At 50.4% G+C, this 14,271-nt stretch overlaps 1 protein-coding gene across 1 annotated transcript; it reads right to left on the bottom strand.

The window, feature by feature from the left end:
* Positions 1-7,651: 7,651 nt before the first annotated feature.
* LOC148715675 (uncharacterized) lies at positions 7,652-9,688 on the bottom strand. The gene is made up of 2 exons (XM_088746637.1): positions 7,703-9,688; positions 7,652-7,668 (listed from the first exon to the last, which is right to left on the bottom strand). The coding sequence occupies exons 1-2, from the start codon at positions 9,564-9,566 to the stop codon at positions 7,652-7,654; spliced, it is 1,881 nt and encodes a 626-aa protein (XP_088602763.1). The 5' UTR covers positions 9,567-9,688.
* Positions 9,689-14,271: the final 4,583 nt, after the last annotated feature.

The raw sequence follows: 14,271 nt of genomic DNA, 5'->3' as shown, positions 1-14,271 counted from the left end.
ACGCGGCCAAAATGGATTCGCCGGTGCACTACATAGTCCCAGGGGAGTCGGGGAGTAGGCGTGCACCTCCTGCCAAATCACGGGCGCCGGTGTGGCACGCCTGCGAGGGAGAGGCTGTGCACTATGAGGCACATGTGCTAAAAAAGGCGGTGAGTCTTGTACTCACGCCCGCTACTTGCATGAAAGAAATGACCACGCGGCCAAAATGGATTCCCGGGTGCAGTAGATAGTCTCAGGGGAATCGGGGAGTAGGCGCGCTCCTCCTGCAAGTCACTGGCGTCGGCGTGACACGCCTGCGAGTGAGAGACTGTGCACTAAAAGGCACGTGTGCTAAAGAAGGCGGTGAGCCTTGTATGACAACGCATGCCACTTCCACGAAACGCATGACAACGCGGACAAAACGGATTCCCGGGTGCAGTAGATAGTCCCAGGGGAGTTGGAGAGTAGTCGGCCACCTCTTGCCAAATCACGGCAGCCGTAGTGGCACGCCTGCGAGTGAGAGGCTGTGCACTGTGAGGCACATGTGCTAAAGAAGGCGGTGAGCCTTGTACTCACGCCTGCCACTTCCACGAAACGCATGACAACGCCACCAAAATGAAATCCCAGGTGCACTAGACCCAGCGGATCCTCGGCAATAGACGCGCAACTCTGGGAACTCACGGGCGACGGAGTGGCATGCGTGAGAGTGAGAGGCTGTGCAAGAGGAAGGGGTGAGCCTTGTACTCACGCCTGCTACTTCCAAGAAACACATCACCACGCGGTCAAAACGGATTCGCAAGTGCACTAGATAGTCCCAGGGGAGTCGGCGAGTAGGTGCGCACCTCCTGCCAAATCACGGGCGCCGGTGTGGCAAGCCTGCGAGTGAGAGGCTGTGCACTATGAGGCACAAGTGCTAAAAAAGGCGGTGAGCCTTGTACTCACGCCTGCCACTTCCACAAAACGCATGAAAACGCCACCAAAATGAAATCCCAGGTGCACTAGACCCAGGGGAACCTCGCCAATAGAAGCGCAGCTCCGGGAACTCACGGGCGACGGAGTGGCATGCGTGAGAGTGAGACGGTGTGCAAGAGGAAAAGGTGAGCCTAGTACTCACGCCTGCTACTTCCACGAAACACATTACCACGCGGCCAAAACGGATGGTCGGGTGCACTAGATAGTCCCAGGGGAGTCGGGAAAGAGGCGCGCACCTCCTGCCAAATCACGGGCGCCGGTGTGGCACGCCTGCGAGGGAGAGGCTGTGCACTATGAGGCACATGTGCTAAAAAAGGCGGTGAGACTTGTACTCACGCCTGCCACTTCCACAAAACGCATGAAAACGCGACCAAAATGAAATCCCAGGTGCACTAGACACAGGGGAGCCTCGGAAATAGAGCCGCAACTCCGAGAAATCACGGGCGACGGAGTGGCATGCGTGAGAGTGAGAGGCTGTGCAAAAGGAAGGGGTGAGCCTTGTAGTCACGCCTGCTACTTCCACCTATCACATAACCACGCGGCCAAAACGGATTCGCGGGTGCACTAGATAGTCCCAGGGGAGTCGGGGAGTAGGCGCGCACATCCTGCCAAATCACGGGCGCCGGTGTGGCACGCCTGGGAGTGAGAGGCTGTGCACTATGAGGCACATGTGCTAAAAAAGGCGGTGAGTCTTGTACTCACGCCCGCTACTTGCATGAAACAAATGACCACGCGGCCAAAATGGATTCCCGGGTGCAGTAGATAGTCTCAGGGGAATCGGGGAGTAGGCGCGCTCCTCCTGCAAGTCAGTGGCGTCGGCGTGACACGCCTGCGAGTGAGAGACTGTGCACTAAGAGGCACGTGTGCTAAAGAAGGCGGTGAGCCTTGTATGACAACGCATGCCACTTCCACGAAACGCATGACAACGCGGACAAAACGGATTCCCGGGTGCAGTAGATAGTCCCAGGGGAGTTGGAGAGTAGTCGGGCACCTCCTGCCAAATCACGGCAGCCGTAGTGGCACGCCTGCGAGTGAGAGGCTGTGCACTGTGAGGCACATGTGCTAAAGAAGGCGGTGAGCCTTGTACTCACGCCTGCCACTTCCACGAAACGCATGACAACGCCACCAGAATCAAATCCCAGGTGCACTAGACCCAGCGGATCCTCGGCAATAGACGCGCAACTCCGGGAACTCACGGGCGACGGAGTGGCATGCGTGAGAGTGAGAGGCTGTGCAAGAGGAAGGGGTGAGCCTTGTACTCACGCCTGCTACTTCCAAGAAACACATCACCACGCGGTCAAAACGGATTCGCGGGTGCACTAGATAGTCCCAGGGGAGTCGGCGAGTAGGCGCGCACCTCCTGCCAAATTACGGGCGCCGGTGTGGCACGCCTGCGAGTGAGAGGCTGTGCACTATGAGGCACATGTGCTAAAAAAGGCGGTGAGCCTTGTACTCACGCCTGCCACTTCCACAAAACGCATGAAAACGCCACCAAAATGAAATCCAAGGTGCACTAGACACAGGGGAGCCTCGGAAATAGAGCCGCAACTCCGAGAAATCACGGGCGACGGAGTGGCATGCGTGAGAGTGAGAGGCTGTGCAAAAGGAAGGGGTGAGCCTTGTAGTCACGCCTGCTACTTCCACCTATCACATGACCACGCGGCCAAAATGGATTCGCGGGTGCACTAGATAGTCCCAGGGGAGTCGGGGAGTAGGCGTGCACCTCCTGCCAAATCACGGGCGCCGGTGTGGCACGCCTGCGAGGGAGAGGCTGTGCACTATGAGGCACATGTGCTAAAAAAGGCGGTGAGTCTTGTACTCACGCCCGCTACTTGCATGAAACAAATGACCACGCGGCCAAAATGGATTCCCGGGTGCAGTAGATAGTCTCAGGGGAATCGGGGAGTAGGCGCGCTCCTCCTGCAAGTCAGTGGCGTCGGCGTGACACGCCTGCGAGTGAGAGACTGTGCACTAAGAGGCACGTGTGCTAAAGAAGGCGGTGAGCCTTGTATGACAACGCATGCCACTTCCACGAAACGCATGACAACGCGGACAAAACGGATTCCCGGGTGCAGTAGATAGTCGCAGGGGAGTTGGAGAGTAGTCGGGCACCTCCTGCCAAATCACGGCAGCCGTAGTGGCACGCCTGCGAGTGAGAGGCTGTGCACTGTGAGGCACATGTGCTAAAGAAGGCGGTGAGCCTTGTACTCACGCCTGCCACTTCCACGAAACGCATGACAACGCCACCAGAATCAAATCCCAGGTGCACTAGACCCAGCGGATCCTCGGCAATAGACGCGCAACTCTGGGAACTCACGGGCGACGGAGTGGCATGCGTGAGAGTGAGAGGCTGTGCAAGACGAAGGGGTGAGCCTTGTACTCACGCCTGCTACTTCCAAGAAACACATCACCACGCGGTCAAAACGGATTCGCGGGTGCACTAGATAGTCCCAGGGGAGTCGGCGAGTATGCGCGCACCTCCTGCCAAATCACGAGCGCCGGTGTGGCACGCCTGCGAGTGAGAGGCTGTGCACTATGAGGCACATGTGCTAAAAAAGGCGGTGAGCCTTGTACTCACGCCTGCCACTTCCACAAAACGCATGAAAACGCCACCAAAATGAAATCCCAGGTGCACTAGACCCAGGGGAACCTCGCCAATAGAGGCGCAACTCCGGGAACTCACGGGCGACGGAGTGGCATGCGTGAGAGTGAGACGGTGTGCAAGAGGAAAGGGTGAGCCTAGTACTCACGCCTGCTACTTCCACGAAACACATTACCACGCGGCCAAAACGGATGGTCGGGTGCACTAGATAGTCCAAGGGGAGTCGGGGAATAGGCGCGCACCTCCTGCCAAATCACGGGCGCCGGTGTTGCACGCCTGCGAGTGAGAGGCTGTGCACTATGAGGCACATGTGCTAAAAAAGGCGGTGAGCCTTGTACTCACTGTGACGAATCCGCGCCACAAAGGTGGGTGCCCCCCAACACAAACAAAACACAGAACATAAACGAGCCCGAGAACACACGCCACAATACAACTAAACGTAGGCCTAGAGATATTTATTATGCTAATACAACAATAAAGCGACTAACAATAACGATAATACAATGATCTAATTAATTTACAGGAATACGCTAACTTAAACTACAGTACACTAAAACTATTTACAAGATTATTACTATTAAGATAAAAAAAAGGTTTTTTTTTATTTAGTTCAGTTCGGTTGGGTTTCACCTTACGCCCGTGTTCTTCTCCTGTCCACAAATCACCACGCTCCACCAACAAACGACTGACAAACCAAATTCACAATTCACAAACCGAACTCACGTTTAACCCAGCTAAACGTAGAAGTTTCCAACCTCACGTAATTCGGTCTTCGCTCAGATCTTTCTTGACTCAGTTGTCTTCACTGGCTTACTGTCTAACAGAAGATAATCTTCTCCTTTTCCTTCAAGTTCTGCGCTTTAATTTCTTCGGCCAGCTTCTCGGCACACATGTGCTCCCCGACAAATGGATCTTTTGTCGTGTAAAGGAACGGTTTTGCTGAATGACTCTTCAGTGATTAAAACGTGCTCTGATCCGAACGAGTCTTGGTAACTTTCAAACCTTCACCGCCGGTGACCTTCTCTAAAAAACAAAACCACCCCGTACCAAACCACCCAAATCCTTAAATACCCATGGACGCAAGGTGCCCGAAAAGAATGAAGAAAACTATTTGATATACACAATAAAGGTTAATTACACAACAGTTTACACAAGTGAAGAATAAAAATTACGTAACAGATACAAATAATCACGAACTACACTGATCCTAAGAGAATACAAAAAAATAATTTACATTTAATAAATAAATTCCTAACACTTCCATGACACCTCCCCACTTAAATAGCTATTTTTTGGGGACATGGAAACACAAAAATAGTGCTTAATTAAAGATTACATTAATATACTGTAGAGCAATATGAGGTATTTACGCCCTACTAAGGGCATCTACGTTACAATTTTGCTTACCACTCTTATGTTCTATTTTTATGTCGTACTCCTGTAAGGTAATGCTCCGCCTTAATAGTTTCCTACTCTTGTCGCGAACCTGATTTAACCACACAAGGGGATTGTGATCCGTTTGCAGCTTAAAAGTGCGGCCATATAAATAATAGCGAAAAAGCTCTACAGCTCAAACAATTCCTAAACATTCTTTTTCTGTGGTAGACAACTTTTCCTCTCTAGGCTGTAACTTTCTACTAGCATATGCTATGGGGTGTTCCTCCCCGTCCTGATCTTTCTGACTTAAGATGGCCCCAAGACCTCTATTTGACGCATCTACTTGCAAAATGAACTCGTCATTCCAGTGTGGTGGCCTCAAAACAGGGGGAGTCTGCATTGCAACTTTCAAATCCTGAAAAGCTGATTCATGATTAGTACTCCATTGGACCTTAGAGGGATTTTTACCCTTAGTGAGGTCGGTAAGGACAGCAGCCCGTTCCGAAAAATTTGGGATAAATTTTCTATAATACCCGATTAAGCCAAGAAAAGATCTTACCTGCTTCTTAGTTTCTGGTCTGGGATATTCTTTAATGGCTTGAACCAAAGCTGTGCGGGGCTGAATTCTATCACCTCCAACTCTGTGACCAACAAAATCGACCGTTGACATCGCGATCTTACATTTGGACGGCCTAGCATTCAGTTTGCACTCTCGTAAACGTTGTAAAACCTGTTGGAGCTCAAAAAGGTGTTGGGGAAAAGATGTTGACGTGTCAACCTCGACATCATCAATGTAGGCATCTGCAAAATCTAACCCCTGCAAGACTTTCTCAGACATCATCCTCTGAAAGGATGCTGGAGCTGTTTTCATACCAAATGGCATAACTAAGAACTCATACAAGCCTTTGGTAGTAATAAATGCGGACTTTTCGATGGTAGAGGTCTCCAAGGGAATCTGCCAGTAACCTTTTGTGAGATCAATTGTACTAATGTACTTAGCAGAGGCAATCTTCTCAATCATACGTTCCATGGAGGGAATAGGATAAGCATCCATCTTTGTGACAGAATTCATTTTTCTGTAATCAACACACAGTCGTATTGTACCATCTGGTTTGGGAACAATGACAACAGGGGCCGCCCATGGACTAGTAGAATGGCGTATTATGCCCATTTCCAGCATATTTTCAATCTCTTTGTTAACCTCCTCCTCAAGTTTTTGAGGGACCTTATAAGGGGCGCACCTAATGGGTGGGGAATCACCCGTGTCGATTTTGTGCACCGCTACATTGGTTAAATTTGGTTTTCCTGAAAATACATCAGAATACTCATGTAGCAAGTTTTTTACCTGTCGTCTTTGATCTTCCGTCAAATTATCAGAGATCACTACATCTTTACAAGTCTCATCGTGACCAAATGGGAAAACGTTGCTTTCGTGCGGCAGTGGCATCTCTGGGGACTCCGCCATTACTAAAGCAGCCATTTCATCACGGCTCTGCCATTTGCTAAGCAAATTAATGTGATAAGTGCGATGCTGTTTGTACATCTTGCCTGTATCAAGCTCATAATTCAATCCGTCCTCTAGTGCTCTAGTGACTTTGAAGGGTCCTTGCCATCTCATTTCTAATTTACTCCCAGGGGTGGGAAGCAAAACTAAGGCTTTGTCTCCAACTTCTAAGTGTCGTTTTGAACTATGAATATCATACAACCGTTTCTGCTTACCTTGGGCTTGCTTCAAGTTTTCTTGAACAACTTGTTGCATCGTTGCAAGTCTTCTTCGGATCTCAAGGACATGAGTTATCAGATTGTCTTCTAAAGATGATCCTTCCGACCAAGTCTCCTTGATAACGGCGAGGGGTCCTCTCACCGTATGTCCATAAAGTAATTCAAAGGGCGAGTAACCAGTGGACTCACAAGGAATCTCTCTATAAGCAAAGAGTAAGTATGGGAGATACTTGTCCCAGGTTTGAACCCGCTCTCCAACAAACTTCCTCAGCATACTCTTTAAAGTGCTGTTGAAACGCTCCACTAACCCATTTGCCTGGGGGTGGTACACTGATGTCTTAATCTTAGTTATGCCTAATTGCTCATACAGCTGGGCCATAAGCTTACTCATGAAATTGGAGCCCTGGTCAGACACTATCTTATCGGGGATACCCACCCTAGAGAAATACTGAATCAATGCATCTGCGACCGCTTTTGAGCTCGTTGACCGTAAAGGAATGGCCTCTGGGTACCGTGTAGCATAATCTACGATTGTTAAAATGTACCTGTAACCCGTTGTTGTCCTGGGTAATTCTCCTACAATGTCGATGGCAATTTTCTTAAAGGGTTCAGTAACAATATCTACAGGCCTCAAGGGTGCCCTTTTTGACTTCAGCTTCCTGGCTACCACCTGACATTGCGGGCAAGTTGCGCAATATTTGCGAACATCAAAGCTTAGACCAGGCCAGAAAAAATGTGCGGTTATGCGTTCAACTGTCTTCTTGCTACCCATATGACCTGACAAGGGGATTGTGTGACCAACACGCAGGATTTCATTCCTATAGGATTCTGGTACTACAATCCGATCAACAAACCTTGTTCCATTATGTTCTTCGGGAAGATATTTACGGTGCATCAGGAGGTCGTTAGTGAAGAAGTACCCATCCGATTCTTGTGGTGCCATTTTGGATGCTTCCTTGCGTACTTTCTCGAGAGTCACGTCTGACTTCTGATCCGCTATCAGCTGGTTTCTGTCTCTATCTAGGATGTTTACTGGAGGTTTAACTCTACTAGGTTCTATTATCAAAGTATCACTCTCAGGATTCTTCTTACTTGTCTCTTCCTGTACCATGCCCTCAAATAACCTTTGCAAATCTCCTTCCTCTGGAGCTTCAGGCTTTATTTCTTTCTTCGCTAAACTCTTGACGGCGAGTGAATTTTCCCTGTCAATTAGCTCGTCTGCTTTCAATTGGGCTTCTTGTAATGCTTTCTGTCTCCTAGTCATCACGAAGGCCTCATCTCCACCAATGTCATCAGCTAGAACATTTCTCTCCCATTGGTCCAAAACATTTTGTCTCGACAGTGTTCTTCCAAAAGACGACCTGCCAAGTAAGCAATCTACGGGTAGCCTCTCCAACACTCCTACTAATTCTACGTGTTTACCTTCTTTGCTGTCAAATTCAACGTTTGCAAGTGGGACTGTAAGACGTTCTCCCGCAGCTGTTAATACTGTGATATTCTCCCCTGTGAAGGCTGTATTGTTTACATATCTTTTCTGGACTAGAGTCCTAGTACAACCAGAATCAATGACCATTTCTGCAATTTTCCCGTTTATTTTACCTCTAACATTGCAAGGAGGGAACTGAGATTGTTCTGACGTTAGGGGTGTCATACACAGGAGGTATCCCTGTGAAGGCTTCCCACGGCCCTTTCCACAGTTGAACGACATGTGACCTGGTTTACCACATCTGTAACATTTAATTTCAGGCCTCGTAGTTCTACGGGCTGGAGGGGAGGATGGTTTGGAGGGTCTTACATGGTATTGGTCTTGTTTCTGTTCAGACAATAAGTTATCCGCCTTAACATCTGGCCTCTTCTTTTTCCCAAATTTCTCATAACTAGCGGTTGACATATACTTACCATCAACAAGTGGCCCTTTCCTAGATTGAACATGTAAATTAGCAAGGTTGCCAAGTTCTTCAGCAGTTTTGGGCTTTTGCTCCTTTAACCAAGCTCTAAGCTCAGGACTTACCGCATCAAGAAGTCGCTCCATCAATACCTGTTCAATTATCTTATCCGCATCACCAGTAGCCTCGGCAACAGCTATCCAGCGGCTGAGATACCTTCGGGTTCTGTTTCCCCACTGGACGAAGTCCTCGTCGGGCTTTTTCTCTGAGGTTCGAAACCTATATCTATAGTGATCTGCGGTTAACTGGTAGGCTTTAATAATGCTTGCCTTACTCTCGTGGTAATCCTGGCATGCAGGGTCTGGGATTTCTAAATAAATAGACTTAGCCTTTTCAGTGAGCTTGGGTACTAAATTACCAACCCATTCCCCCTCGGGTAAGAATTGCGCCCTTGCAGTCATTTCAAAAATCCGGAAAAAATCATCTATATCTTCACTCTCCCTCATTTCCCTGATTTTGATAAACTTGGGCCTTTTAACCTCATTGTCACTTACCTGTTTCCTTTCAAACTCCCTTACAGCAAATTCTTCCTTTTCAGCTCTAAGGTTTCTGAGTCTCTCCTCCTCTCGTACCAAACGCCTTTCTTCTTCTTGGGCTTTTTGAGTTTCAAACTCCCTTCTCTCCCTCTCTAATTCCCTTTCAGCCTGACGCCTTTCTCTCTCCACCTCCCTTTCTAACTCCCTCATTTCTCTGTGTTCCTGACTAATTATCTTCCGCAGTTCTAACATCTGCAGCTCACGCTCTTGTAACTGTAATCTCTGCTCAAAACTAAGACCAGTCTCCAAAGTTTCCTCCGCAAGGTTTTCTTCTGGTGCATCGAAACTCTGACCTATGCGATCTGAAGTTCTGAGTTTGCTCGCTAAAGTCTTAACCCCATCCTTAGGAGAAAAATGAATACCTCGTTTGATAGCCTCAGCTCTAAGATCTTTAAGGACCCAGGAATCATAGCCGATCGCTGCAGTAGCCATATTAAATAATCGTATACTATTACCTTGCGTGTCTCCTGTTGAGCTGTTTATGTAAACTGTTAAGGAGCGATCCCACTCCTGACACCAAAAATATGTGACGAATCCGCGCCACAAAGGTGGGTGCCCCCCAACACAAACAAAACACAGAACATAAACGAGCCCGAGAACACACGCCACAATACAACTAAACGTAGGCCTAGAGATATTTATTATGCTAATACAACAATAAAGCGACTAACAATAACGATAATACAATGATCTAATTAATTTACAGGAATACGCTAACTTAAACTACAGTACACTAAAACTATTTACAAGATTATTACTATTAAGATAAAAAAAAGGTTTTTTTTTTTTTAGTTCAGTTCGGTTGGGTTTCACCTTACGCCCGTGTTCTTCTCCTGTCCACAAATCACCACGCTCCACCAACAAACGACTGACAAACCAAATTCACAATTCACAAACCGAACTCACGTTTAACCCAGCTAAACGTAGAAGTTTCCAACCTCACGTAATTCGGTCTTCGCTCAGATCTTTCTTGACTCAGTTGTCTTCACTGGCTTACTGTCTAACAGAAGATAATCTTCTCCTTTTCCTTCAAGTTCTGCGCTTTAATTTCTTCGGCCAGCTTCTCGGCACACATGTGCTCCCCGACAAATGGATCTTTTGTCGTGTAAAGGAACGGTTTTGCTGAATGACTCTTCAGTGATTAAAACGTGCTCTGATCCGAACGAGTCTTGGTAACTTTCAAACCTTCACCGCCGGTGACCTTCTCTAAAAAACAAAACCACCCCGTACCAAACCACCCAAATCCTTAAATACCCATGGACGCAAGGTGCCCGAAAAGAATGAAGAAGACTATTTGATATACACAATAAAGGTTAATTACACAACAGTTTACACAAGTGAAGAATAAAAATTACGTAACAGATACAAATAATCACGAACTACACTGATCCTAAGAGAATACAAAAAAATAATTTACATTTAATAAATAGATTCCTAACACTTCCATGACACTCACGCCTGCCACTTCCACAAAACGCATGAAAACGCCACCAAAATGAAATCCCAGGTGCACTAGACACAGGGGAGCCTCGGAAATAGAGCCGCAACTCCGAGAAATCACGGGCGACGGAGTGGCATGCGTGAGAGTGAGAGGCTGTGCAAAAGGAAGGGGTGAGCCTTGTAGTCACGCCTGCTACTTCCACCTATCACATGACCACGCGGCCAAAATGGATTCGCGGGTGCACTAGATAGTCCCAGGGGAGTCGGGGAGTAGGCGTGCACCTCCTGCCAAATCACGGGCGCCGGTGTGGCACGCTTGCGAGGGAGAGGCTGTGCACTATGAGGCACATGTGCTAAAAAAGGCGGTGAGTCTTGTACTCACGCCCGCTACTTGCATGAAACAAATGACCACGCGGCCAAAATGGATTCCCGGGTGCAGTAGATAGTCTCAGGGGAATCGGGGAGTAGGCGCGCTCCTCCTGCAAGTCACTGGCGTCAGCGTGACACGCCTGCGAGTGAGAGACTGTGCACTAAGAGGCACGTGTGCTAAAGAAGGCGGTGAGCCTTGTATGACAACGCATGCCACTTCCACGAAACGCATGACAACGCGGACAAAACGGATTCCCGGGTGCAGTAGATAGTCCCAGGGGAGTTGGAGAGTAGTCGGGCACCTCCTGCCAAATCACGGCAGCCGTAGTGGCACGCCTGCGAGTGAGAGGCTGTGCACTGTGAGGCACATGTGCTAAAGAAGGCGGTGAGCCTTGTACTCACGCCTGCCACTTCCACGAAACGCATGACAACGCCACCAAAATGAAATCCCAGGTGCACTAGACCCAGCGGATCCTCGGCAATAGACGCGCAACTCCGGGAACTCACGGGCGATGGAGTGGCATGCATGAGAGTGAGAGGCTGTGCAAGAGGAAGGGGTGAGCCTTGTACTCACGCCTGCTACTTCCAAGAAACACATCACCACGCGGTCAAAACGGATTCGCGGGTGCACTAGATAGTCCCAGGGGAGTCGGCGAGTAGGCGCGCACCTCCTGCCAAATCACGGGCGCCGGTGTGGCACGCCTGCGAGTGAGAGGCTGTGCACTATGAGGCACATGTGCTAAAAGAGGCGGTGAGCCTTGTACTCACGCCTGCCACTTCCACAAAACGCATGAAAACGCCACCAAAATGAAATCCCAGGTGCACTAGACACAGGGGAACCTCGCCAATAGAGCCGCAACTACGGGAACTCACGGGCGACGGAGTGGCATGCGTGAGAGTGAGACGGTGTGCAAGAGGAAAGGGTGAGCCTAGTACTCACGCCTGCTACTTCCACGAAACACATTACCACGCGGCCAAAATGGATTCCCGGGTGCACTAGATAGTCCCAGGGGAGTCGGGGAGTAGGCGTGCACCTCCTGCCAAATCACGGGCGCCAGTGTGGCACGCCTGCGAGGGAGAGGCTGTGCACTATGAGGCACATGTGCTAAAAAAGGCGGTGAGCCTTGTACTCACGCCTGCCACTTCCACAAAACGCATGAAAACGCTACCAAAATGAAATCCCAGGTGCACTAGACACAGGGGAGCCTCGGAAATAGAGCCGCAACTCCGAGAAATCACGGGCGACGGAGTGGCATGCGTGAGAGTTAGAGGCTGTGCAAAAGGAAGGGGTGAGCCTTGTAGTCACGCCTGCTACTTCCACCTATCACATGACCACAGGGCCAAAACGGATTCGCGGGTGCACTAGATAGTCCCAGGGGAGTCGGGGAGTAGGCGCGCACCTCCTGCCAAATCACGGGCGCCGGTGTGGCACGCCTGCGAGTAAGAGGCTGTGCACTATGAGGCACATGTGCTAAAAAAGGCGGTGAGTCTTGTACTCACGCCCGCTACTTGCATGAAACAAATGACCACGCGGCCAAAATGGATTCCCGGGTGCAGTAGATAGTCTCAGGGGAATCGGGGAGTAGGCGCGCTCCTCCTGCAAGTCACTGGCGTCGGCGTGACACGCCTGCGAGTGAGAGACTATGCACTAAGAGGCACGTGTGCTAAAGAAGGCGGTGAGCCTTGTATGACAACGCATGCCACTTCCACGAAACGCATGACAACGCGGACAAAACGGATTCCCGGGTGCAGTAGATAGTCCCAGGGGAGTTCGAGAGTAGTCGGGCACCTCCTGCCAAATCACGGCAGCCGTAGTGGCACGCCTGCGAGTGAGAGGCTGTGCACTGTGAGGCACATGTGCTAAAGAAGGCGGTGAGCCTTGTACTCACGCCTGCCACTTCCACGAAATGCATGACAACGCCACTAGAATCAAATCCCAGGTGCACTAGACACAGCGGATACTCGGCAATAGACGCGCAACTCCGGGAACTCACGGGCGACGGAGTGGCATGCGTGAGAGTTAGACGGTGTGCAAGAGGAAGGGGTGAGCCTTGTACTCACGCCTGCTACTTCGAAGAAACACATCACCACGCGGTCAAAACGGATTCGCGGGTGCACTAGATAGTCCCAGGGGAGTCGGCGAGTAGGCGCGCACCTCCTGCCAAATCACGGGCGCCGGTGTGGCACGCCTGCGAGTGAGAGGCTGTGCACTATGAGGCACATGTGCTAAAATAGGCGGTGAGCCTTGTACTCACGCCTGCCACTTCCACAAAACGCATGAAAACGCCACCAAAATGAAATCCCAGGTGCACTAGACCTAGGGGAACCTCGCCAATAGAGGCGCAACTCCGGGAACTCACGGGCGACGGAGTGGCATGCGTGAGAGTGAGACGGTGTGCAAGAGGAAAGGGTGAGCCTAGTACTCACGCCTGCTACTTCCACGAAACACATTACCACGCGGCCAAAACGGATGGTCGGGTGCACTAGATAGTCCCAGGGGAGTCGGGGAGTAGGCGCGCACCTCCTGCCAAATCACGGGCGCCGGTGTGGCACGCCTGCGAGGGAGAGGCTGTGTACTATGAGGCACATGTGCTAAAAAAGGCGGTGAGCCTTGTACTCACGCCTGCCACTTCCACAAAACGCATGAAAACGCCACCAAAATGAAATCCCAGGTGCACTAGACCCAGCGGATCCTCGGCAATAGACGCGCAACTCCGGGAACTCACGGGCGACGGAGTGGCATGCGTGAGAGTGAGAGGCTGTGCAAAAGGAAGGGGTGAGCCTTGTAGTCACGCCTGCTACTTCCACCTATCACATGACCACGCGGCCAAAACGGATTCGCGGGTGCACTAGATAGTTTCAGGGGAGTCGGGGAGTAGGCGCGCACCTCCTGCCAAATCACGGGCGCCGGTGTGGCACGCCTGCGAGTGAGAGGCTGTGCACTATGAGGCACATGTGCTAAAAAAGGCGGTGAGTCTTGTACTCACGCCCGCTACTTGCATGAAACAAATGACCACGCGGCCAAAATGGTTTCCCGGGTGCAGTAGATAGTCTCAGGGGAATCGGGGAGTAGGCGCGCTCCTCCTGCAAGTCACTGGCGTCGGCGTGACACGCCTGCGAGTGAGAGACTGTGCACTAAGAGGCACGTGTGCTAAAGAAGGCGGTGAGCCTTGTATGACAACGCATGCCACTTCCACGAAACGCATGACAACGCGGACAAAACGGATTCCCGGGTGCAGTAGATAGTCCCAGGGGAGTTGGAGAGTAGTCGGGCACCTCCTGCCAAATCACGGCAGCCGTAGTGGCACGCCTGCGAGTGAGAGGCTGT

Source organism: Stylophora pistillata, unplaced genomic scaffold (assembly GCF_964205215.1).
Source record: "Stylophora pistillata unplaced genomic scaffold, jaStyPist1.2 SCAFFOLD_43, whole genome shotgun sequence".
In the NCBI taxonomy this organism is placed as follows: domain Eukaryota; kingdom Metazoa; phylum Cnidaria; class Anthozoa; order Scleractinia; family Pocilloporidae; genus Stylophora; species Stylophora pistillata.
Note: the sequence above shows the minus strand (reverse complement) of the source record. Positions and strands in the feature narration are given on the sequence as shown.

Coding starts and splice junctions, on each gene's coding strand:
- LOC148715675 (XM_088746637.1), bottom strand. CDS start 9,566: ATGGCTACTGCAGCGATCGGCTATGATTCCTGGGTCCTTAAAGATCTT.